Source organism: Mirounga leonina, unplaced genomic scaffold (genome assembly GCF_011800145.1).
Source record: "Mirounga leonina isolate KUSES-001 unplaced genomic scaffold, KU_Mleo_1.0 Mir_53, whole genome shotgun sequence".
NCBI lineage: Eukaryota > Metazoa > Chordata > Mammalia > Carnivora > Phocidae > Mirounga > Mirounga leonina.
The window spans coordinates 85,262,259-85,288,575 of NW_023270807.1; the positions used below are offsets into that span (position 1 = coordinate 85,262,259).

Genomic DNA, 26,317 nt, shown 5'->3' on the forward strand with positions numbered 1-26,317 from the left:
TAAGTTCCGTAAAAGCAGAGATTGTGTTTATTTTGATCACACCTAAATTCTTAGCATCTCGCAGTGTGTCAGTTCAGAGAAGTCACTCAATAAATCTTTTTGAATTAATACACAGATAAAACCATTACTTTTATTTAAAAAAAGTGTAAATGTGGCTACTACTGCATGAAAACACATCAGGAGGTATGAGAATGACACAAGAGGGATTCACTCATATCAAGCAACAGCATGGATTGCACTTGAAATCAGATGAATCCATTCCCTAGAATACAATAAGCATTCCTGTGAGCTCACTTGCTCTGGGAATGGGATACATCTACCAGAAATATGTTTAAAAAAAAAAACAAGAACAACAGGTGGTAGAACTGAAATAGGGACAATAAGGGAAATGGATAATGTTCACTAAGCATTGTTTATAAATCCATATCCTAATTCAAAGTATGTTACAAAAAGGGAAGTCTGAAGTCATGTTATTCTTATACCTCTCACAAAAACAATACTTCTAGAAAAGCTGAGGGCCTGGGAATTTTATAGAGTTTTTGCATGGGAGGCAGGAATTTTGCCTTTTGAACAAGAACAAAAATCTTAGGACACAGAGAAAGCATGCCTTTTAAAAACTGATTTCACAGTAATTACTCTATACATTTTGAGTAATCTTTATATTACTTTTAAGCATATCAAACTAATTCATTTATTTCCCTGTTAATAAAGAAAAGGTACATTCACAGAATTAGTGCACTTAAAAAGTAAACAGAGGAAACAGGAGATCGAGAGTCAATAACCTCTTCAATGGCAAATCTGATCACCTCAAAACACAAACTTTTGCTGATTTTCAACTGCTCTTCTCATACTTAATGTTGCAAATATGGCTGGTTTAGCAGGCCAGCTTTTCAGGACAGCCCAACACAGGACAATCCAAAAATGCATTGAGACTTGTATAGAGTCCATGGGGTTTTGTGTATAATATTAAGAACACCCTTTTAACTTTGATGTTCAAGGCCAGGAGCATCCTTCTCCCAATGCGTATGGATCCAGAATTCTTAAGGCTAGATTTCATCAGGTAAGAGGGCAGTCCGTTCCTCCTCTGTACCCAGGATATTTTGGAGTTTAGATCTGCATTGAAAGAAAAAAAAGAAGAGAACCTCAATATTTCCCATCTTAAAAAAAAACCTAGTACCCACATCTCTACCTTTCCCCCTAAATGCATCTACCAAGTAATGAGGCTTTGAGTGCCCAGAAATCTGCTGACTGGAAAAATAGATATAGAATGGTTATTTCTTTTCCATTCCCACAGGTTGATTTTTAAAGGGGAAAAAAGCTCAAGAGTTGACCATACCTTCTTCTCCGTGAGTGCTCCCACAGATAAAACAAGCCCATCGTTAGTCCCTTGAAAACAATTAAAGGGACTGGTTAATGCCAATTCTTCAGGTCACATTTTTCCACAAATGTAAGGACGATGAAAACAAAAGACTGATTACTCACACTTGTTAGAGCCCAAAGGCCTTGGACAGCAGCTGCCCATTCAAAACCAATTTTCTCATACAGAAATCCACCCAGTGTTGGTCCTATAAAAGCACTAACAATAAAAAGAAGAGTCTTAAATAATGTTAACAACAACAAAAAGAATTACTTCCTAAAGGCTGCACAATTCCTCGATCATAAATCTTCATTAAATTGGAACTGTAAGCACTAAAGACAAAAGCCAGTTCCTGGACAGAGCACTGGGTGTGAGAAAACAATTGTACTTGATAATGACGATGTTCGAATTTTTTAAACAGTTCTAAAATTATAACTGTTTCTGAAAAGTTGGTGCCTTACAGAAAAGTTTTAAAAAGGTGACACGCCCCCCAAAAGAATCTTTATATTATTCTCTCTATTCCTCTCAGTATTTGTATTTATTTATTTTTTTAAGATTTTATTTATTTATTTGTGAGAGAGAGAGAGAGAGAGCACAAGCAGGGGGAGCGGCAAGCAGAGGGAGAAGCAGGCTCCCCGCTGAGCAGGGAGCCCGATGTGGGGCTCGATCCCAGGACCCTGGGATCATGACCTGAGCCGAAGGTAGACGCTTAGCCAACTGAGCCACCCAGGCGTCCCTCAGTATTTGTATTTAAAATAATTTAATTTGGTACATATTTATTGGGATATACTACAATGACAGCACATGGTTACCCCCCAGGTATAGCAAAGAGTAAAAAATGAACAAATGAATGAAGAAATGAATACATTTTTAAAACTTGAGATACGCCCATTAAAGGAACTTAGAAAGATCACTTAAAAATGACAAAACATAGGGGACCATTTTGATGAGGTTTTAAAGCTGCTGGTATAACCACTGATCTTAGAGGCAGAGGGGGTGGGTTAGGACTCCAGCTCTGCTCCAAACAGATTAGGTGCCTTTCGGCAATTCATTGGACTTCTCGGTGTCAATTTCTTCACGGAAATGAAGACAGCATTTTCCATCTGGCGGGTGTGAATGAAATGGCTACTCACCCAACTGACCACATTGCACTGAAGAGACCTGACACGAGTCCCAAGGTGCTTAATCCCTCTTCAAAGCCATTTTCGCTGCAGACACACAAGAGTAGATGTTATGAAAAGGGAAACCTACATGAAAGCAAATAGTGTGTGACAGGTAAGTTAAAATAGACCGGAAATGATCTGAACAAAACCAACAGCCAGAACACTCCATTTCTAAGATGAAAAGCTAATCTAATTTGAAGGAATTTTCATAGTTATGTTGACTCTGTGGTTTTCTAAAAATAATTTTATTGCATACATAAAGCATGACATTGAGTCATGACCCATTTGCATGAAATCTCATAAAAAACACATAATTAACGAAAAAAATCTTAAAATGAGATGAACATGCAAGGAGAATAACGGGAAACTTTTAGAAAACCCAGAGGCAGCTCCTTATTGCTCGGAGAATTGTTGACTTGAGCCAGCAGAGCTCGTGCTATTCTCCCTGCTCCAGATCCCTTGGTGTTCTTCGTCATCATGCCTCCTAAACAAAAGACTGGTGGCCAAGTGACAAATACCTGCTGTGATACTGGGATTTATAATAAGAAATATATATTTCTTACTATATAACAGGAAGACCTCCTGTTTCTGGCATAGAGCCCCCAATACCTTTGCAATTTCCTGGGGAAAGCAATTTCAAGTGCCTTTGGTCATGTTAATGAGTTGAGTCTTAGGGGCTGGATGCCAGGAGAGCCAAGCATGTGATTAGAGGGTTAGAACCTTCAGTTCATTCCTGGAACCCCCCACCTCTGAGGAGGGGACAGGGGCTGAAGGTTGAATCCATGGCCAATGGTCACTGATTTAATCAACCGTGGGTATGTAATGAAGTGTCCCTAGTAAACCAAAAGGACAGGATGAGAGAGCTTCCAGGTTGGTGAAGCAGAACCCTTCCATATGCCAGTGTGCGGGGCCCCAAACCCCACAAGGACAGAAGCTCCTTTTATCAGGACTTCACCCTGTGGATCTTTTCATCTGCATGTTGATTTATATCCTTTAATCTCTTTTGTAATAAACCAGTAAATCCAATGAGTACACTGGTTTCCTGAGCTCTGTGAATCACTCTGGCAAATTAATTGAACTTAAGGACGTTGTCATGGGAACCTCTGATTTACAGGCCAGTCAGTCAAGTACACGTAACAACCTGGACTTGCAATGAGCACCTGCAGCACAGGGCAGTCTGTGGGACGGAGCCCTTCACCTGCGGGATGTGATGTTCTCTCCAGGTAGATAGTGTCAGAATTGAGTTGCGTTGTAGGACACCTAGCTGGTTCTGGAGAGTTGTTTGGTGGTGTAGGAACCACCCCCACTTCCTAAACCCCCCAACACACTGGAAATGGTACTAGAATCATTTTACCTGGTGATTGTATGCCCTTGTTGTGGACCTTCTCCACGAGAAGGAAACAATGCTGAGACCTTCCCATTGTGCTTTGGCTTTTCAAAAGTATATGTGTTCCTAGACATAAACCAAGCCAAGCCTCGATCCACAACTCATTTTACCTATCGCTGTATTAATATTACCATATATTGTCCTCTATACTATAGTATTATTGCATATACTATCTATATCACAATATTGTGTGACATAAAATCATGAAGATTTGGTCTTGTGAAAAAAACTCCAACATCCTACAAAACTGAGAAATTCAAGAAAGTGTGTGATGCTCCCTGCTATTCACAACACAGCTCCTCAAGCACAGAAGTAACTTACTACGCACAACTGAGGATCTCCGGGATAGTTGGGATTATACTCATTCCTGCAGAGATACCGTTCAGGACTAATATTAGCACCAGCAGCCAGAGCTGACTGCAAAAGAGTTTTGGAGAAAGAAACAAATCAAAACAACATTAGCATGTTGACAGACACAAAACCTCACATTAAGGAGGGCAGGCTGAATCCCAGAGATCTTGTTTCACAGATTACATGACTAGTCTGCCTCATTCCCATCTGATCCCACTTCATTCAGTGATAGCACCCTTACATTTTGGTGGGGGGGGTGGGGGAAATCAATTCATCATGATATCTCAATTTCTTTGGTCACACATGTTGCCTGGAGTCAACATAAGAGGTTATCACCATACAAAATCTTTTCAAAACTGGCTAAATGTTAATGTTGCTACTTCAGTCACTTAGCTTTGAAGTTCAATTGACTGAAAAAAATGGTGTAGAAGGGAAGTGGTAAAGGAAGTGACAGGAAACTAATTTTGTTCCACTTCCTGCACTGTGCCATTTACTTAATATCCATTTCCCCATTAAATCCTTGCAGCAATATCCTGCCAAGTAAGCACTATGATCAGATAAGAAAACTGAGGCTCTTGAAAGCTAAATGATTTGCCGGAGTTCCCATATCTAGTAAGTGGCAAGGGCAGGATGCAAACCCAAATCTGAAGGACCCTGAGATCCTTGCTCTTCCATGTCACACTTTATCCCAGGATTACCTGAAAAGCTCTAAGCTCCCTTTATTTCAGCAAACAAATTACATTTAACAAGCTCCAATGAGCAGCTACTACATGCTAAGAATGAGACAGAAACAAAAGAAAATTTGATCCCAGTCTCAAGGATCAAGAAAGAACAGAAAAAACAAAAACATACTGTAAGAACTATCAGCTAAAAGTAGGTAGCAACAAATGCTATTTTTAAAATAAAGTACAAACAAGCGTGCAGTTGAAATGCAAAGGGAAAAGAAGCATTTTTCCTCATTTGAGATAGATTTTAGGCATTTCTATTTCTATTGGCTTGTACTACCGTTAGCTCCGAATAAGGTAAAATACTGCCAGTCTAACAAACAATTCACTATAGTCCTAAATCAAGGTAATTATTGAAGTAATAAGGTTCAAAATATGAAGCCATGCCCTCGTCCCACCAAAAATTTCTTTAATAATTCTTAACGCTATTCTGCCAAAAATGCAGAAAGAGGAAAAACATTACCTTTTAATGTGCAAGACTGGGATAGGTCCTAAGAGCATGTAGCATCCTGCCGTAATTATGTTTCCCCAAACCAGAAACCATTTCCTCAGATGCTGGTAAAGAGAAGGAGAGTCCAAAAAAACCCTGAGAGGTAAAGCTCCTCCATAAACAAAGCATATGCAAAAAAAATCATTGAAGAACACAAGCCAGGACATGAAAAAAATCCAAATACATTGAAGACAACAAAACTTTACATTTAAGAGAAAATAGGTAGATGGTAAACAGAAAAGCAAAGACAATATACCCCGAGCTACGGAGTTTCTAAGGACAGGGATTCCTTGGGAAGGGAGTGTATTATAGATTTTGCACACGATGAACAATTCCAAAAATAACAATTTAAAAAGCAGGCACCACAAGGAACTACCTGGTAGATGCAATCCACAGTCACATTATTTAAAAAGTACCCAATAAAATTATTCCTTTTAAACTACTTGAGTGCAGGCTGAAAATTCTTGGGGCAAAATATCTGCTCAGTTATAGAAGATGGTCTTAATATGTATCATATGATCTCACTAATATGAGGAATTCTTTTTTTTTTTTTTTAAGATTTTATTTATTTATTTGACAGAGAAAGACACAGCGAGAGAGGGAACACAAACGGGGAGTGGGAGAGGGAGAAGCAGACTCCCCGCCAAGCAGGGAGCCCGATGCGGGACTCAATCCCAGGACTCCAGGATCATGACCTGAGCCAAAGGCAGTCGCTTAACCAACTGAACCACCCAGGCGCCCAATATGAGGAATTCTTAATCTCAGGAAACAAACTGAGGGTCGCTGGAGTGGTGGGGGGTGGGAGAGATGGAGTGGCTGGGTGACAGACACTGGGGAGAGTATGTGCTATGGTGAGTGCTGTGAATTGTGTAAGACTGATGAATCACAGACCTGTACCTCTGAAACAAATAATACATTATATGTTAATAAAAAAAAAAAAGAGAGAGAGAAGATAGTAGGAAGGGAAAAATGAAGGGGGTGAAATCGGAGGGGGAGACGAACCATGAGAGACTATGGACTCTGAGAAACAAACTGAGGGTTCTAGAGGGGAGGGGGATGGGTTAGCCTGGTGATGGGTATTAAAGAGGGCACGTACTGCATGGAGCACTGGGTGTTATATGCAAACAATGAATCATGGAACACTACATCAAATGATGTAATGTATGGTGATTAACATAATAAAATAAAATTTAAAAAAAGAAGTGGGGATCAAAAAAAAAAAAAAAAAAAAAGACAGTCTTATAAAACCAAGCTCCAAATGCTGTTTAAGACACTTGCTTTTTGTCACCCAGATTACGAAGCAATCACCATGTAATTTAGGTCTTGATAAATACTTATGTAAGTTTAATGAAGAGGAGAAACGCAAAATAAATAAACCCACTAAAGCCACAGAAGCTGGAGATTTGGTGATCAGTACTGTATACCAATCATCTGGACTGAATGGTTTAGACCTAGGCAAAGGAGAATAGAAGGGATTTTCTATCAGGATGGCCACAGGATAGCCAATGTATATTTATGTAGCCAATCCTTTCATGCCCACAGAAAATCTAAATTATCTCCACTCAATGTGCCCAAGTCCTAACTACTTCTGGGACTCCGCCCTAATTTTTAAGGCCAATCCCAATGTTCTTTTGCATCAGGGGACTTTTTTCCTTTAGAAAATCCAATAGTTTGTCAACAGCTTCAGTACAGACTCCTTTTTCCCCAGAAGAAGCAATTAATAGTGAATTTTCTCAGAGTGATGGCAGGTTGGAAGACACTGGAACCTCTCCATCGACTCCAAAAATTGAATATAGAATTTAAATGTTCTTGGCCCCTCAAAAAAAAAAAATTAAAAGATGATATAGAGGTGATGGATGTGTTAATTAACTAGATGGAAGGCACTCTTGTATTTGGATCCCAAATCACCATGGTGTATGCTTTAAATATCTTACTATTTTATTTCTCAATTATATATTAATAAGCTGAATTTTTTTTTAAAAGATTGAATATCAATTCTAATTAGTGGACCTCTAGAGTTCCAGAAGTACAGTCGGAAAACCACTGGCCTAAATAAACAAAAGTGATTCTTAAATGTAGATTCAGTGTACGTACTGGTATTTTATCACTCAGTAGTCCAAACAATGGTGAAGAAATGGCATAGGATAGTGCCAAACCCAGGAATACCAGTCCCACATATCCAGTTGGTAAATTAAACTGTAAAAGAAATTTTATATTAGAGTTATGTCTTTAAGTCATTTTTAAAATAAACATAAATCTTTTCTAGCCACTTCTTCAGTTCTTGTCACCTTGAACTGCTACCACTCAGCATCCTTCCTAATTGTGATCTTACTTTTGTAAACGGATTCCTTTTTCTCTATGAGGGGAAGAAAAACCTAACCAGAGGTCAAAAGTCCTAGATGTCTTGCTTTGTAGCATTTGATTTTGAACATATAATTTTGCTTCTATGACTCATAGCATTTTTTACATGTAAACCAGCGTTTCATAAACGTTAGTGTGCATTAGAATTACTCGGAGAGCTTCAAAGACGTTCTTAGTTGGAAACAAGGTGCTAACGTGCCTTGGTTCAAGGGATGAAAAAAAAAAAGAGGTTCTTAGACTTCAGCCCTAAGATTTCTGATTCAGAAGGTATGGGATGGGACCAGAGAATTTGCATTTTTTTTTTTTTTTTTTTTTTTTGAGTAGGCTCCATGCCCAGCATGGAGCCCAACATGGGGCTTGAACTCACGACCCTGAGATCAAGACCTTAGCTGAGATCAAGAGTGGGACACCTAACCTACTGAGTCACCCAAGCACCCCAAGAATATGCATTTCTAATAAGCAACCAGGTGATGCTGACTGCTCATAGACTGAAATGCACTGGTGTAAAAAACACTGAGGATGATATCTATCCTAACCATTTCAAAGGGATGTTAATATCTAATTAAAGAATTAGATGGTAGGATACATTACAAAAGGCTTTTAAAACAGTAAGCTACCACACAACTTTGACATTGTAACTATTACCACCTTTCTTTGGTTAACTAAGTTGTTCTCATTTTCCTTAATTTCCTTAACTAATTCTTTTAAGTAAGCCCATGAAATTTATATATCAGTCCATATGTGTTTTAAAATTTTTTATGACAAACTAGTCCTTTAAAGATACTAGTAGGGAGAAAAAAAGTCAGAGGTGTCTTCTTCTGATTTTATAACTGGGGGAGACAGGGTGGAACCCTCCTACCCTAAAAGGCTAGGTGACAAATGACGGGACAGTAAGCTGCCAATTCAAACAACTGGTGAGAAGTCAGAAGAATGGCAACAGGTTTTTGATAGAAAAACAGGAAAATACAAAGCTACATCTCTAAGTGTATTTAGAAAATGTATTTAGAAAATAATATTTGTAAAGATTTCTGATAAAATAGTTATGAGCAACTTGCATTTACCAAAGATTGGTTATGATATTTTTTCCTTGGTTAGGCAGAAATTCTTCAGAGGATAGAAAAATGACATTGTTGATGATGGGAAGGGCATGTGTCATCATAAACACAAAATATGTTTCTTGTTACCTCATGGATGCTCACGCAAGATATTATATTATTTTCTAAATGTTGGGCCAGGCACTAAAATCACAGTCTCCACAGTCTCCACAAATCTTTTTGGGTATCTCACACACCCAAAACCGTCTCTAGTGATTTCGAGGAGCCGTGTTTCTGGTAACTGTGCTTTTTGAATTCCCATACCTCACATACAGTGTGGGCTGCAGTTAGAGTTCTGCCTTTATAAACACATATTAATTCTTTCAGCATAATTAACTATCAGACTTAGTAATGCACTTTATCACATTATTAATCTTTTTTTCAGAAATATCTAAGAGCAAATTTCTACAACAACCAACTTTTAAATTCAACATTTATTTTCCAGCACTCAAAAAAAAAAAAAAAATTGAGAGAGACTCTTGATTCCTTTCTACCATCCCAGATTAATATATTCCATAGCCATTTCGTCGTATGTAATAGCCTAAAAAGTAAGTGAACCCAGAGGGGATCTGTTAGAGAAGAACATTAAATGAGCTACTGAGTACCCCAAATGTCTCACTGGAATTCAAACAAGTAGAGGAAAGTGTCCTTGTCGAGCAGCCAGACCTGTGATGACTCAAGCAAGACCTTGAAAAGGAGACAAGTATTCAGGCCACTTAGTGAAAAGCTTCTTTCGTTTACCCTGAATCAGACCCCTAGTCAAAGGGATGTCACAGAGGGAAGGTACAGGCTACACTGGGGTGCAATTCTCACCCTGTCTCCCTCTCACAGTTATCCAGAGCTCTTTCCACAAGCAGGACCCAAGAGCAAGCAATCATACCTACCTTCTACAGTGCAGAGCTCTTTGACAATCAGGTTACCTACCTTCTCCAGAACAAAGAGAGACAGAGTAGGATCAAGGAAGCCAAAACATGAGCTGAGCGAGTTGATGACGAAGGCTATGAGAGCGACCTTGGGTAAAGTGATGAGTTTCCAGAATGAGTGTTCGCCTGGATCAGAGTCTTTGGGTAAAAATTTAAAAAAGAAAAAAAACAAAACAAAACAGAGTAATTAAAATTTTGAACTATTTTGAAAAGTAAAATTGGTAAGGCCATCTTTATTTGGTAATCAAAATAACTGCACCTCTGAGTTTGCCTAAAATTGCCTATTATCTATATTTGCATATAAATTATTCAAACCTAGAAGCCCGATTGAGTTTTCTTAAAAACAATTTCTCAAATTCATAAAGAATCAAGTGGAAGCAGAGTGTGAGGAGAAGAGAGGTCTTAGGTTACAGGTTATAAACGAGAAGCAAGTGAGGCCTTTCCCAGATGGGACAGAGAATATGTAAATTTAGATTTGGTGCATGGGAAAAGCCAGAAGCTTTATCGAGGAACAATGTGTGTATAGTGAGAAGGAATCTAAGTTCATCAAAGAGCACAAAACAAATTTTTTTTTTTTTCTGATGGCAAAGAAAACACCAGATTGAGAGGGGTGCTACTGAATCATGCGTAAACTACACTGGCATTCAAGGTCAACTGCGCGGACCTCACTTCTAGCATTCCCCTTGCAGGAACCCAGCTTCTTCACTGTTCCCAGCAATAGGAATGGTTGTTTCCAAGCCTCGAGTCACATGCCATGACTCCTTTCTTTTCCTCCTGCTATTTTTTCAAATTCTATCCACTCTGTAAGGTCTGGCTGTGGCCCACAAATTTTACCTTCCTCTGTTTCCTACCTCACTTCTGGTCTCTACCATACCTTTCAGCACCTAAACTACATTTCATTTTACATTGTTGACTATTGTTGGGTGATTTTCCTATCTTCCCGTTAATTTACTGAGCAAAATCTTTGCTGAGTCAGATACCATGCAAAACGCTAGGCAGACAAAGGCAAAGAAGACAGACCCAGGCCCTGTCCTCACAAAGAAGTTACAGGAAGGAATGGAGAGAGCTAGGAGGGAAACTTTCAGAGCATATGAGAGGACTGCCTTAACCAACCAAACAAACAAACAAAATCAGGGAAAGCCATATAAAGAAGGCTTCCCTAAAGTAGTGATATCTAAGTTGATGCCCAAAGCATGAGCTTAAGATGAGCAAGCAAAGAAAGAGGAAAGAATAAGCCAGGCACATTATTCCAGGAATGGTACCTTCCAAGACTCAGAAGTCAGGAAAACTATTCTGTGTTTGAGGAAATGAAAGGAGAGAAGCAAAGCTGGAGGATGGAGATTGGCGTAGGGGTCACCAGCAACGTGGAAAGAGATCATACTGCAGAAGCATGTTTATGCAAGACTCTGTAAAACATGCTTAGAAGCCTGAGAAGTCCCTAGGGAATCCAAACAAGGGGGTAGGAATCAGATCTGTGGTTTAAAAAGACCTCTCTGTGGCCTTGGGGAGAATGAAGACAAGGGGACCAGTCAGGACTTGCTCCAGTGCTGGACCAGAGATGATACTGGCCAGGTGTGGACATGGAAGTTCTTCGAGGGCGAGGATCAGCACTTGTAGATTCTCATTTCTCCAAAAACACTTGTCATGGTTCATTACTTAATTCTTGGTGAATAAGGATCCAGTATGGAGCAAAATACAAAAAAAAAGTACAAAGAATGGTTCAAGAATTTTGAGTGTTACATTTAGACTTGGTCAGGATCCAAGGGATAAAGTTAAACCATGATGTTAGTTTCTTATTTATCAGCCAAATAGTCAATGGTGAACCAAATGTGAGCACAGTCCAGGATGCTCAACTACAGGAGGTGTGCAGTTAGACTTAGAAAGAGGACAAACACCACCATATGGCTTGGTGCAAAAGGGCCAGCAGGGAGAAACTTCATTTGGTGTGGATTTTGAATGGTTTATTAAAGATGTTCATTAGTCACCTTTGAGATATAAATTATAGAAGATCAATTTTAATCGGTTATATTTATTTGCATATAAAAGGCATTATGGATTTAGGGTATAAGATAAACTATTATGGCGGAAATGGTCACCTTCTCTAAATCCAAAGTGGGAAAAATGAGAAATCACAATGAGAATACCTAAGAACGCCCAAAGCAGCAAACACATACATGAGTTTAATTAAACTGTGGAAGAAACTCAAGTAATGAAAACCCCTTAGGATGAGATATCTGCTGCAAGAGACACATGGCTGAATCACCTGGGGAGCTTTTCTAAGCTACTCGGGTACTGTCTCTGCTCCCCACAATTCTGCCCTATTCTTTTAGGGGGATGGGACCCCTGGTTGACAATGCTGCCACAGGAAGCTATTGTTAGAGGTGGGGAAGCAGGGAGGGAAGTGGGGTACCCCTTAGGTGTGAGGGGGCAGGAAAAATGCTGACCACCGCGGCATTTAGTTGGATGATTGAGAAGGTTCAGAAAGACTTCCCAGAAGAGGTAACACCAAGTAAGTTTTGAAGGATGAGAAGGGGTCAGAGCAGATGGGAAGGGGAGAGATTTCAGATCATGTGATTCCTCTACTAAAATCTCACAACAGTTCCTCATGGCTTTCAAGACAAAGTTCCCATTTCACAGATTTAGGGATTTTTAATAAGAGGACTGGCACATCACATCGTGACCATTTTAGAAATACTTCATTAGAGCAGTACAGAAGAGGGGACTTGGTGAGCAGATACAAAGGATGAGAGAGAGGGAGAGACTAAAGTTGACTCTTAAAACCCCAAAGCTAGAACCACGCTGTCTTATGAGTCTAGAAGGAGGTAAAGGAGTGGGGTAGAACTTGTAGGACACAAAATTCTGCCAATCTCATCAAAATAAAAGAAAATTTCATTTTCTAGCTTCTATCCATAAGCTCTCCAAAAACATTAATTTTAGTAAGTACTCCTTCACAGGAACACCTAAATCTGTATTTACAGTCTTACATTATCAATCTCAGAGTTTTTTTAATGCCAGTTTTTTCCATTCAATCTAAATAGAAGATCCTTCCATAGATGAACAGCAACTCTGCCAAACCATTTTGTTCATGAAAATATAGCTAACTGGGCCTTGTTAAGTTCAATGAAAATGCTGGGAGGTTTTAATTGAGGAGTAACAGAAATGAGGAGAAATAAGTGCCAAGTAACTAGGCTGGTGGCAGTCAGGAGGGGCTGCAAAAGATACCATATGGTGGGGGGAGGAAGGAGATAAGGAGAGCAGGCCAAGACTCTAGAGGTAAAGATGAGGGGGCAGTCCAGGGCCTCATCACAGAAGTTCTAAATACCCTGTCCTACCATGAATTAATAAGCAAAGTCTTTTTTCCCTACACAGTGTGGTAAAGCGTTGACAGAACTCTTTTCCCCACTGCATGAGACTCTGACCTGGTGTCAGTTTCTTGATTATCAGCCCAGTGTTCATCTGTGAACCAAGCAACCAGGATGCTCGACCACAGAAACCACTCTTATAAGCAGAAAGACTGACAGCACCACCTTGCGTTTCAGGGGGGTAGTGCTTCTCTAGAAACTTTCTCTAGCTCTCTCCTCTCCAGCCTTCAAGTTAACTCTCCAGCTCTGTTCCCTTCATCACCTGATAAGGGTCAAATGCCAACGATGTTACTAGGCAATCTCGCTGGTAATAAAAATAACCTTTTTGTGGTAAATGTCATCTGTAGAGAAGGAACTAGAAATGAAACACCATGCTTGGTGTCTCCCTGAGTGTGCTGACTCGGGCGTGTCCCTCATGGCGACCCTAGCAGCTATGTCCGTGCAGCTGTTACAGGATAGGTTGACTCTTATGTGGCATGAAGGTTTGAAGCCAGGGTGACCACCATTACTGCCCGATGCTGCTCTGTGTTCTCCCACTGGCAGCTGGGAGGACCACTGGGGAGAAGGTCTGAGCCCGCCCTCTTGCCTGCAGGCCTTCCAAGAAGGCAGTGCCATTTCTGGCCTTTGATAACTTGTCATTCTGAATATTGAATTAAGTCCAAGAAGACCTCTGATGGGCACTTCACAGGGGGATGTTTTATGATGAGAAATTAAATATTTGTTAGTTCTAAAGGTTAGAAAGAATTTGCAATATATAGAAATTCATATAACTGCCTACAGCAACATTTCTGAAAAGAGAATCAGTTCTTTCAGGGTGTTCCATAAATCTATTACCGATTATATAAAATAAAGTATTTGTTAAATTGGTCTCCTATAAAGGCATAAAAATTCTTAAATTTCAGATTCTTAAAATGAGTAATAAATGTGGTCTTACCATAATTAGGTAAAATGTACACGTTGAGTGGTACCATCAGCAGAACTATGCATCCCAGAAAAATAAAAGGCACCTCATAGCCAAAGGATTGATACAAGAAGCCACCTAAAGGAGGCCCTAACACTAGTCCCAGTCCAGAAAAAATCTCAAGACTTCCCTAAAAATGGGGGAGGGGGGGAAAGAAAATTGAGTCATTATAGTTTGTTTGAAGAATTAACAAATAAAGATTTAATGGACACTATCTGAAAAAATTCTATCCACTTCACAATTTATACACACAAACCCACACAAACCCAAGATGAGCCAAAAACTTAAACATACATATTGAAATCATAGAAATACTAGAAAAATAAAATATGGCAGGGTTTTTTTTTTTAAAGATTTTATTTATTTATTTGACAGAGAGAGACACAGCGAGAGAGGTGGAACACAAGCAGGGGGAGTGGGAGAGGGAGAAGCAGGCCTCCCGCAGAGCAGGGAGCCCGATGCGGGGCTCGATCCCAGGACCCTGGGATCACGACCTGAGCTGAAGGCAGACGCCCAACGACTGAGCCACCCAGGCACCCGACAGGCTTTTTTTTTTTTTTTTTTTTTGGTAATACTTATGGTGGGGAAGTTTTTCTAATTGCAACATAAAACTCACAAGACACAGAAGAAAAAAATTCATAAATCTGATTACATGAAAATATGAAAAACAATGAATGGGTTAAGTACATCAAAAGACAAATGAAGAACAGGGAAAAAATACTGACAAAGGACTAATTTCCCCAATTATATCAAGAGAGCTAATACTAATCAATGGGGGGGAAAAATGAACAACCCAATAGGAAAATGAGCAAATGCTCTAAGTAGACTATTGACACATAAAACAAAATCCAAATAGCTCTTAGTATATGCCTAAGAGCTATTTGGATTTTGTTTTATGTGTCGCATGTAAAACAAAACTCATCCTCACTTTCAAAAGAAGCGAACGGTTAAACCGCAAGATACAAGTTTTAACCAATCAGCCATCAAACGCTCTGCTGCCAAGAAAGTGAGGAAAGCAACCCACACATACAGTGCCAGTGAATGAACACAGGAGGGCGATTTGGCAAATGTATCAATATTACAAACGCACACACTCTCTGACGCAGAATGCCATTCTGGAAATTTAATTTGTGGGCACAGCCGTAAAGATGTGATGTGGTATCTACACAAGCTTAGGTGTTGCAGCACTGCTCACAGCAGCAAAAGATGTAGACAATCTAAATATTCATCAACACTTTGAGTAAACTATGGCTGTACGTTACCTCCATGTAATGGAGAACTATAAAGTGCCACTAAAGGGAAAGAAAGAGTAAGAAACTCTTCGTATGTAGGCGAGAAAGAACTCCCAAGATGATTTCACTGTTAGTATAAGAGCAAGGCTCTGACGAGTGTAGAGTATGCTACCACCAGTGTAAAGGGAGCAAAGGGGGAAGGAATCATGTCCTGTGTGTGAGCATGTTCACACCTGTTCATACATACATGGACTCACTCTAGAAGGAAACTATAATCTCTGTGGCCTCCTGCGAGAACGATGCTGGACTGCGTGCCTGGACAACAGGTGTGCCCATGAAGGTGAGAAAAAGTAATATATAAAATACACTCACTACATTCTATATTTCCTTTGGCAACTTTTGAATTTTGTACCGTATAAAATTCTTTTTGGTTAAAATTAAAATCAACAAAACAGTGCTATGGAAGATATTGTACTACTAAAAACTCGTATAGAAATTGTGCCATTTTAAACCAATCTAGTCTTTAGGGGTGCTAAGCAGAGACTGTGGCCGGCAACCTAGCATCCTCAGACCTCACAGAGGACACAAAAGTAGTCCATTGGTAACTTTCAATTTCATAAAGAATATAGGAATTCTGCATTTAGTCACAAGGAAACCATCCAGATCAACTACCATGTTAGGTGTGTCAGCTTTTGGCTGCAATTTTTATACAGAAATGGGGTATGGCAACATGAATCTCCCCTATCGATCAGAAAATCGAAGGGACTATTGCCATCATCACAGGAATTTCTTGGGCAGCACCTTCCAGAGTGTTCCACAGAACAGCAGTTCTTGAAGAGTCAAAAAGTGGTTCCATAGTCAAATTGAGTTGTGGAAAATTAAATAAAATATCTTTACTACAGGATTTCTCAGAGCCTTAATACAGTCACGTGAAAGTTGGAGGACCGCAGGTACACTCCAAACATTTTACCCACAAAACCTTGTTTCACAGAGCATGTCAATGGCCTCGTGTTCTTCTGAACCATTTCTGAGAAATGTATTTCTGGGAAATGTAAATAGCACACCTGTTACGGTGGCCACCACTGCATGCCACACGGCCCCAGAACCTCAAATGAGCCTGAGCAGCCAGCTAGCTAACTACAGATACAGATATTTAACAGAAAGTGGGAAGAAATAATTACCTACACAGCAAAAATACTAATGGCCAAAACTACAGTATTAATATGGATAATTAAGGGCATTCTTGGCACTAAGCTGATGAGGTCCTAAAGTCTAAAGGACAATTATTCCTTCTGAGGGCTGCATTTGGTCTGATATGCAAACCACAGGTCCTTCAGGAGTGCATGGGTCCAGAGGAGAGAGCCATAAGAGAGCCTGCTTGGGGTCTGAGAGAGTAGCCAAGAGCTGAGACAGAAATCTGGTATGTCACTAATATTAGATGTCCAGGCAATATATGGGAATGCATGTCAATCAAGTTCTGCATTTGGGGGAAAGTAAGAGAGCACGCAAGGACTTCAAGCTCTCTCAGATTCCTACCATGAATGTGGGAAAAGTAGAGGAAGGATTCGAGCATGAATCAAGTGTCTGGCCACCAGGGAATTGTCCACTGTTGCTCAGTCACAGTCTGGGTACAGAGAGACAACAAAATACTACTGGGGAGCTCGTTTTGTTCGGTTTTGTTTTTAATGGTAAAAAGAATATTTAGTGTGAACCACACTTACCTGTCAAACTGCTCACTGAGGGAATCCTAAGCCTAGGAAGAGACCTAAATAAGACTAATGGTACATTTGCTGACAGCCTGCTGCTGGAAGTAGTAATTGGGGTAAAAGGTAACCAAAACACCGAAAATAGGAAAAAGCAGATCTCAAAGAAAGTGTCAACTTGGAAAGGGCAAATATTTTAGCCTACATGAAGAGGAACATAGGAAACATGTACGAAATACATACCAACACCGTAGCCACATTATTTGGAAAAGCCTTTACAAGAATGGAAAAAGAAGCAGTTATTGCCGCCGCAAAGCTGACTGCATCTGCCACTCTCACTAGAAAACACATAGCAATAAATATTGGTCCTTCTGGAACTTGATCCAATACACTAAAAAAGAACAAGACAATTCACAGATGCCAGGCTGGTTTCTATTGTATCTCGACTCACTGAAAATAGTATCTCACCCACAGCTCTCACAATAAATCTCTTTAGAATATGATTTTTTTTTTTTCAGTTGCTTTGTTATACTTTCAGTAGAAGGGAATTATCTCTTTTTTGGGTGACAGTCTGAGTCATAGTGACAGTTTCATTGCCCTTTTGTGCTGACATAACTGGGCCTCTACATGATAATCCTAAATCGGCTTTCTGAAGTATGTAGAATCACTCCAACAAGAACATACACAAAAAAAAGACTCCTTGGTCTCAGGTACCCCTCAGTGGTAGAACTCAAATCTTTAAGGGGGAAAAAAAAAAAAAAAGAATAAAGAAAATAGAAGGCCATCCCTCCTCCCCTGCAAAAAAAGAAAAAGTGAAAAAACAAAAAACAAACAAAAAAAACCACTTAGTTGGATATGAAGGCTTCCTGACCTTACTTCATCATAATCTTACCATACTCTTTCCATTCCTCTATGTTCCCCAAGAAGTTGTGCAGGCTCTTCCATATGATTTGCCACTTTGTTGTTGGTGCAAGGACTCTAAGCTTATGAACTTCTACAGCTATTTTGCCTCTGGCACTTATTTTCCCTTTTCCGGGGAAACAGCACTGGGGGGAACCATTCCGAAGGGAGCACATGACTCAAACCCGGCCAATAAGAGAGCCCACCTCCCCCCCCCCACTGCCCGTGTTGCAGGGATGGGTCACCAACAAAGATCAGGCCAATGGCTCCGTTCTGTGAATCTACTGGAAGCTCAGGAAAAGTGGGAAGCTGCTGGGGAATTCTTCCTATGGGAGCTGCTGGGGAACTCTTGCTACCACAAGGGGACAGCCTGTCCAAGAACACAAGAAGAGGAAAGCAAAACCAGGAGCTTGAGAAAGATTTCCGATGACGTTATTTTAACATCTGTCTCCTGAGGTGCTTCAGCTGATTCTTTAATGCAGGTTGCGCTTGAGCCACAATATATCCGTGACTCAGAAAAGTGAGTTAAGTTTCTGTCACTCACACTAGTAGGAGCCCTGATGAACAGATTCAGAAGCCACTTAACGGTAAGTCCTTAGAAGACCCTTTCCTTCATTTGCCCTATCCTCTAAACACCCAGTTCCCTTCACCAATAGCTACATGCTGGGCCCTCAACAGGCAATCAATGGTACTGACTGATTTAAAGAATCCATTAACATTTTAAACTGAAGATAAATGATGAAATCTGTTCAAGCTCCCAAACATATCAGAACATGACTTACCCAAAGAGAATTGTAACTCCTCCTGAGACAAACATTCCTGCTACAAACATAAATTTTGCTCCAATTTGTACAAGCTATAATAAATGTCAGAGAAGAGTGGTAAATTGATGACTGTTACAAGTCCACATCCACATAAACAAATCCACTGCATCAGAAAATATAAGGTTTAGGAAATATACATATACAATTAATATAAGATTATAATAATTCTTTAGTGGAATGACAACATACATTGCTTGCAAACATGGAATAAGTGAAAAATCAATCAACCCATTATGGTAAATGAAATAAGTCAGTCAGAGAAAGACCAATACCATATGATCTCATTCATTTGTGGAATTTAAGAAACAAAACAAACGAGCAAAGGAGAAGAAAGACACAGAGACCCAAACCAAGAAACAGATTCTTAACTATAGAGCACAAACTGATGGGTTACCAGAAGGGAGGTGGGGGGGATGGGGGGAATAGGTGATGGGGATTAAGGAGGGCACTTGTGATGAGCACCAGGTGTTTCATGGAAGTGTTGAATCACTATATTGTGCACCTGAAACTAATATTACACTGATGTTAACTAACTGGAATTCAAATAAAAACTTTAAAAAAAAAATCAATCAATCCTAAGAATGGAACCATCAACACCATAATTCATAAAATATAATGGTGGCTATTTCTGTATCAATGGAAATTCTAGACTTACAAATTAGAATAACTCATTACACAATATATAAAAATTAAAATGTTCATATGAACTTTAATACTTACATATTTTCCGAATACCAAAGATGCCAGCAAGTCAAACAAAGCGTAACATCCAAAGATCATACCCGTAACTGTATTGCTGACTCCTTTCTTTTTAGCCTTTAAAGAAACAGAAAAGGAAACAAAGTTTGAAAGACAAATTCTCATGCATGTGGAAAGATGGAGCTATTAGATCAGAGCATTGTTTTCTTGTAACCTTTATCTGCATAGCAATTTCAAAGATTATCATTTTAAGATTTTTATTTATTTATTTGACAGAGAGAGAGATAGCGAGAGCAGGAGCACAAGCAGGGGGAGTGGGAGAGGGAGAAGCAGGCTTCCTGCCGAGCAGGGAGCCCGACACGGGACTCGATCCCAGGACCCTGGGATCATGACCCGAGACGAAGGCAGACGCCTAACAACTGAGCCACCCAGGCGCCCCAAAGATTATCATTTTAAAATAAGCAGGATGGGGAAGGAAGGGAAACTAGAGTAAAACCTAGTCTCTGACATGAAAACTGTTCTCTCACCATACCCATAAGGAATTGTTGACTTTATAACCTTGAGAAAGAAAAACAAAGCTGGAGGCAACGTATTTCATGATTTCAAAAATAAATTACAGGGGTGCCTGAGTGGCTCAGTCGGGTAAGCATCTGACTCTTGATTTTAGCTCAGGTCATGATCTCAGGGTCATGAGATCAAGCCCCGCAGTGGGGCTCCGTGCTGGCCATAGAGTCTGCTCAAGATTCTCTCTCTCCCTCTCCCTCCCTCTGCCCCGCCCCCTGCCCCCACTTTCACACATGCATGCACACTCTATTAATTAATTAATTAATAACAAAGCTGAAGTAATTAAAACAGCATGGTACTGGCATAAAGACAAACATGTGGAACAGATTAGAGAGCCTAGAATTAAACCCACACACATATGGTCAACTGATCTTCTACAAGGGTTTCAAGGACACAAGGAAGAAAGGATAGTCTCTTCAACAAATGGCACTGGGAAAACTAGACGTCCACAAAAAAAAAGAATGAATCGGACCCCTGTCTTACACCCACTCACAAAATGAACTCAAAATGACTTAAATATAAGACCTGAAACTGTCAAACTCCTCAAAGGGGGGTGCTTCTTGACGTTGGTCTTGGCAATGATTTCTTGGATTTGACACCAAAAGCTCAGGCAATAAAACCAAAAGTAGACAGATGGGATGAGAACTCGGCGATCAATAAGCCAAGGAGAGAGGCCTGAACAGACCCCTCCCTTACAGTCCTCAGAAGGAACCAACCTTGCCAACACCTTGGTCCCAGACTTCCAGCATCCAGAACTGTTAGACAATGAATTTGTTGTTTAAGCAACCCAGTTTGTGGTACTTCGTTATGGCAGTGCTAGCAAACTCAGTGGGCACCTCAACAGGAAGGTATCATCAAAGGAGTCAATAAAGATATGGAAAGAACATTCACTGGTCAAGTCCCATTATCCATGCATGTCCTTTGCTTAGTCGATCTGATAAGTATTTAATCCTAGTGTCTGGCATTATTTATACAATGGCTTTGCAACTAACATTTATTGGACTCTCACTATGAGCCAGGATCTCTATTAAGTGCTGTTTTACATGCTTTCTAACAACTGTTAAATAAGGTATGAATTTTTAGCTGGCCCCATTTTATAGATGAGGAGGCAGACGTGCAAAAATTACACGGTCATGGCAGCCATGATAGTTTCCATCTTGAGCAGGTTCCCACATTCGCTGTGGAGCTGGGATGGTGACTTCAGATATCCCGGAACTACATTCCATGGCAGCAGCTAAATATCACTTTTGGAATGTGAAGGCTGCTTCACATTAGAAAAGCACAAATAGCTATTAAAAGCAATTTCTAGTTCACATGTTGTCCTGTGACAAAGAAGGAGGGTGCCAGAAAAAGGATGAGTAGAAATAGGAATCTTGCACAAGAATTTAAGGGCCTTGTTTCTCCTTTGTCTAATTAGCTCTAGCTAATAGGAAGGATACATGCAGGAGGAAAGGTAAGTTTTCCCAGGGCATTTGGCAACCACTAGGCTTTATTTTAATAAGAAATGAAAAGGAAGAGCCCACTCTTTGTATCTAGATCTTTTAAAGTTAGAATGCTCTCTCCCTGCCTCTGTCTTCTTTCCTTCAGCCTTCCCTCCTGTAAACAAAAAAACTAAATCAAAAACTTAAAAGTACAGCATAGGGAATATCAATACTTCAGTAACTTTGAATGGTGACACATGGAAACTACATTCATTGTGGTGAGCACTGCATAATGTATAGAACTGTCTAATTGCTATGTTGTAGACATGAAACTAATATAACAATGTACGTCAACTCTATGTCAACTTTTTTTAAAAAGATTGGAAAAATTATTAACAAAATAATAAAAAATCAGGGCTCCTGGGTGGCTCAGTCGGTTAAGCGTCTGCCTTCAGCTCAGGTCATGATCTCAGGGTCCTGGGATCGAGCCCCACCTCAGGCTCCCTGTTCAGCGGGGAGCCTGCTTCTCCCTCTCCCTCTGCCCCTCCCTCACCTCGTGCGATCTCTCTCTCACTCTGCTCTCTCTCTCCATCAAATAAATAAATAAAATCTTTAAAAAAATAAATTAAAAAAATAAAAAACCACACATCTGTACTCTGGTTTTCCTTTGTATTCCACTAAGAGGAAGCTAATATTAGTTGCTCTGAGTTCCAACTAAGCCAGGAAATGCTCTGCTAACTTGTTCCAGTTACTCTAGTTCTTCTCTTAATTCCAGAGGCTCTACCCATCATTTTATTTCCTGAAACCCAAAATTGATCAGGCTACTCTGTCTTGTTCAAACATCCCGGATGACTTCTCGCTGACATCTTTGGCATGCAGGAAAGGACCCTTGCCTTCCAGCTCCCCCTGCCTCCACTGATCTGCTGCCTCCACTTGGACCTCCCTCCAGCCCAGGCCCAAGCCACATCAAGTTGTCTGCTTTCCCCAAGAACATGCTATTTACTTTGGTAATCCCATGACTATCTCAACCTATTTCTTTCCTACAACACCTTCGCCTCTGTTGTTCACCTTGAGAACTACATTTCTCAAGACTCACCTTGGATCTATCCCATGAAGTCCCTTTGAGTACTACCCCTTTGTTTCCCTCTCTCTCTCCTTCCCTCACTACCCTCACACAGGACAAAATTAACCATTCCTTTCTCTAGAGTCTCCTAACAATTTGAATAGCCTTTTGGTAAAGGGTGTCCAAATACTCTGCAACTTACGTTTTTTTCACTCCCAATGGATTGACAAGAGAGGGACATTTTCCTGATCTCTTTTCTGCCCTAACACATCCAATGCCTGCATACCCTAGAGCGGGAGGCCATTAACCCTCCCACTCCCATTCAGTAAAGAGAAGTAAATTAGGCCGGTCACTGAACTCCTGAGTCTTGTCTTCGTTGGCAACATGATCGGATTCTAACTATTCTGCCTATCCGTTATGGAGTAGCTGCAGAGACCAAATGGGATAAACATGTGGGAAAGCACACGGAAAACTAAAAAGCACTGTATGGGTACAGAGTCACATTGTTCCTTCAGCAGAAAAGCCATTTCCATCCTCCTTGGTAACGCACAGAATGAAGGACTCCATGTTATCAAGGCAGTGAGAGGACTGAGAGTGCAGTAAGAGCTGAGGCTTTGGCAAAGAGTGCAAAGCCAGTACCAGTCCTTTCAGGCTACATCCCACCCACCTCCAGATTTCAGGTGGATTTTCGAGGAGTTAATTCCCTTCGAGTCTGTGTCAGGGCGCCAGGGTGGCTCAGTTGGTTAAGCGTCTGCCTTCAGCGGGAAGGCTGTTTCTCCCTCTGCCCTACTCTCTCTCTCTCTCAAATGAATAAATAAAACCTTAAAAAAAAAAATTCCCTTTGAGTCTGTGTCATGACCTATAAAGCCACATAAAAGGCAATGATTGGAAGGAACTAGCAAATATTAATCAGAATTCCTCCTTGGCACAAACCATCACTACTAGATCCCATAAGAAATTCAAGTCGAAAAAGGGGGATTTAGTGGGACCATGTCTTTCTAATTCCAAAATCTTAATAAGCTAAAAACTCCAGGAGACAAACTTCCGGTCTTAGCATAGACCTTTTGCAATAATGCTAAAATCTCGATTACTCAGAGCACCCCCTTTGTTTCAGTTGCAGAAACCAAACAAAGATTGATCAAACTACATGGTAAGCAAAGTAATCCTCAGAAGATCAATTATATTTAGGTGAGTTATCTCCCAAGAGGATTTTCTTTCTGACTGGATTTTTTTCTCTGGTATCAAATAATCCATCAGAAGTCTTACTGTTTACTAAAGTTATATGCATCATCTTTACTAAATGCAGATTTTTACATTTTACACACCATAAAATGAAATAATTCAAAGTGCTTCTTAAAAAATTAAAATTCATAAAAATATAAAAATGTCTCACCTCCTTGGGGAAAAAGGGTCCAAGGATAGAATAGCACATCATAGAACCCAAGTTAATGGAAGCTGCTGATATCAGTACAAAGAGCTGTTCTTTTGAAAGCTGTCTGGGTGTCTCTCTTGCATTTCCTGGAGGGTCATCACCTTAAATGCAAACATGCTACAATTACAGGCATATAATTGGGATTACTGATCAAAGTTTGCCGCTTTTGTGCACGCTGAAGATAATATTTGCAGAGCTAAGAGCTATTTTGAATATAGCACATTTGACCAAATGTAATTGAAAACATATCATTTTCAGGACAGAATTTATCAAACCATCTGATCTGTCTTGCCTTCACTATTTCTTCCACCTTAATAAATTCCTTCAAGAAGGAGGAGGCAACAAGGAGATCTCCAAAGGGTACTGCTCTCTAAAGTATAATGTAATTTCTCCAGTTACTAGCTTCATATATATGCTACATGGACTCAAAATGTTCTAAGCACGTCAAGTTAGCTGTTCATTAAGCATTCTAGGGTAGTATTGAAGTTAAGTGTAAGCAGGAGAAACAAGCTAAAGCATTTAATTGGCGAATGAATACTTACAATGGAATGCTGCTGGAAAGACAAGTCCCACAAATCCACACATATGTTACATAATAACTGGCCTTTTGCATTGACTATTTCAATACTTATTTTCAGGGCTAAGTGTTCATTTAATTTAAAGGCAACAGGTCAATTACTCAGTTTCAAATATTCAGCAAATTTATCATTTTTAAATTCAATGGCTTGGAGAAAAAGAAATTCAAGTAAGAAAACTACTTGGTTTGCTCTACTTTTCAGAGGTTGCTATTGCAGTCCAGGAAAAAAATAATCTGTGCAAGATGAGGAAGTCTCAAGAATCTCTGTAAAACTTCTGGAATAGATGAGGAAGGGAACTGAAAGTTAAAGGAGGGAGCAACAGTAGGTGCTCGAAATGTAATGTTCACCTTTGTCTAATGGCATCTTATTTGAATGCGTTCCCAAACACACGGTATTTATAAAAGCAGCGCTACAGAGGAGAAAAGTCTTCAGAGACTTCGCTCACCCCGGCCCTGAACTTTAACCCGCTCCGGAGAGAGAGAAACTCTAACCCGAAGCCCCCCGCCAGGCCCCAGCCTTTTCGAACCTCTCCCAAACCAACCAAGCTAAAACCAATTCAATCGTCGATAAAGGGGACAGAACCCACGCCACCAAGGGGTGCCCGTCCGCGCCGCTCTCGGTTACCTCCGCGGAGGCGTGGGCCCTCCTGGTCCCCCCGCGCGTCCATGCGCGCGATGCGCGGTGCGCGGGGTCTGGCGCCGCGGCTCCGGGGTCCAAGCCCGCGGGCGCCCTCGGACTCGACCTCGCAGGAGCCACGAGCTGGCGGCGCGTGCTCAGCCTGACCCTGGCATTGTCGAGTCCCCTCGGGCAGCGGTGACCCTGGAGCTGCCCGCAGCGTGGGAGGACACCTAGGCGCTCCGGGAGGCGGGGCGGGGGCGGGGGCGGGGGCAGGGCGGGGGGGGGGGGGGAGGGGCGCCCTTTTTTTTTTTTTAAAGACACAGGGTACTACCATACTTCACGCCCTTGGATAAGCTGTACTTTTCATTCTGTATGGGGTGGGGTGGGCGGAGAACTACCTACATTCCTCCTAGCCTAAAATGAGTAAAATGTATTTCCACCAAAGGTAAGAAAGGAAGCTGATATAGGCAGAGAAAAGATAGGCTACCACCTTACTGTCACAATCACAACTTGCGCGTGCGCGCGCGCACACACACACACACACACACACACACAGGCTTCACTTATCTTCAGCCTTACTTACTATTTGGGAACAGTTAACGTTTGAGGCCTGGGAAATTCTTGATTTGGGGCCAACACAAAATTTAAAAGACTATTGAGTTACCACCTTGTTTCAGTCATTGTGAATTTAGAGATGAATGAGCCTCCATCCAGCCTCAAGTAGCATACCTCCACCTAGCAGGTAAAACAGACACCTATGTTAATAATTTATTGTGATGCAATGAGTTCTGTAATAGAAACATATTGGAAGAACTACTTACTTTGGCTAAGTGAGGCCAGAATGGCTTCCTGAGGAAGAGATGTTACCTTGGGTCTTGAAGTTTATGCAGAAATTCCTTGGGTAGGTAAGAAGAGTCTTCAGAGCCATTCAAAATAGAAGGATTAGCTGTAGCCCGGCTTCTTTCAAGTGGCTTTCCAGAATCTTATTTTCTAACCCCCACTAGCTTCTCCAATCACAATGTACTCTACAGTCCCTCTCCAATCTAACATCAAACCATAAAGGGGAAATTTTTTTGAATTATTTCTTTGATGATTACATTTCCTTTTTT

The 26,317-nt window shown here is 40.5% G+C and overlaps 1 protein-coding gene across 4 annotated transcripts; it reads right to left on the minus strand.

Moving 5' to 3' along the window:
* On the minus strand, positions 1–26,317 carry SLC18B1 (solute carrier family 18 member B1). 4 transcript variants are annotated; one of them, XM_034990678.1, is made up of 15 exons: positions 26,030–26,317; positions 25,876–25,943; positions 23,974–24,113; positions 19,554–19,649; positions 18,792–18,865; positions 17,353–17,500; positions 14,148–14,304; positions 9,853–9,989; positions 7,568–7,669; positions 5,447–5,538; positions 4,229–4,324; positions 2,491–2,565; positions 1,483–1,576; positions 1,337–1,386; positions 1–1,113 (listed from the first exon to the last, which is right to left on the minus strand). In XM_034990678.1, the coding sequence occupies exons 3-15, from the start codon at positions 24,013–24,015 to the stop codon at positions 1,047–1,049; spliced, it is 1,230 nt and encodes a 409-aa protein (XP_034846569.1). In that variant the 5' UTR covers positions 24,016–24,113; positions 25,876–25,943; positions 26,030–26,317; the 3' UTR covers positions 1–1,046. The 4 variants fall into 4 exon arrangements, with proteins under 4 accessions (XP_034846569.1, XP_034846567.1, XP_034846568.1 ...); XM_034990676.1 differs by lacking the exons at positions 25,876–25,943; positions 26,030–26,317 and adding an exon at positions 25,215–25,439; XM_034990677.1 differs by lacking the exons at positions 4,229–4,324; positions 25,876–25,943; positions 26,030–26,317 and adding an exon at positions 25,215–25,440.

Bases quoted from the DNA above. Each gene is read 5' to 3' on its own strand.
- SLC18B1 (XM_034990676.1), bottom strand. From the start codon at position 25,257: ATGGACGCGCGGGGGGACCAGGAGGGCCCACGCCTCCGCGGAG. The intron at 2,566-4,228 runs GTAAGTTACTTC...GTGTGTCTGCAG, and splicing joins GAGATCCTCAGTTGTGCGTA to CGAAAATGGCTTTGAAGAGG. The intron at 1,114-1,336 runs GTATGGTCAACT...CTTTCAATGCAG, and splicing joins GAGCACTCACGGAGAAGAAG to ATCTAAACTCCAAAATATCC.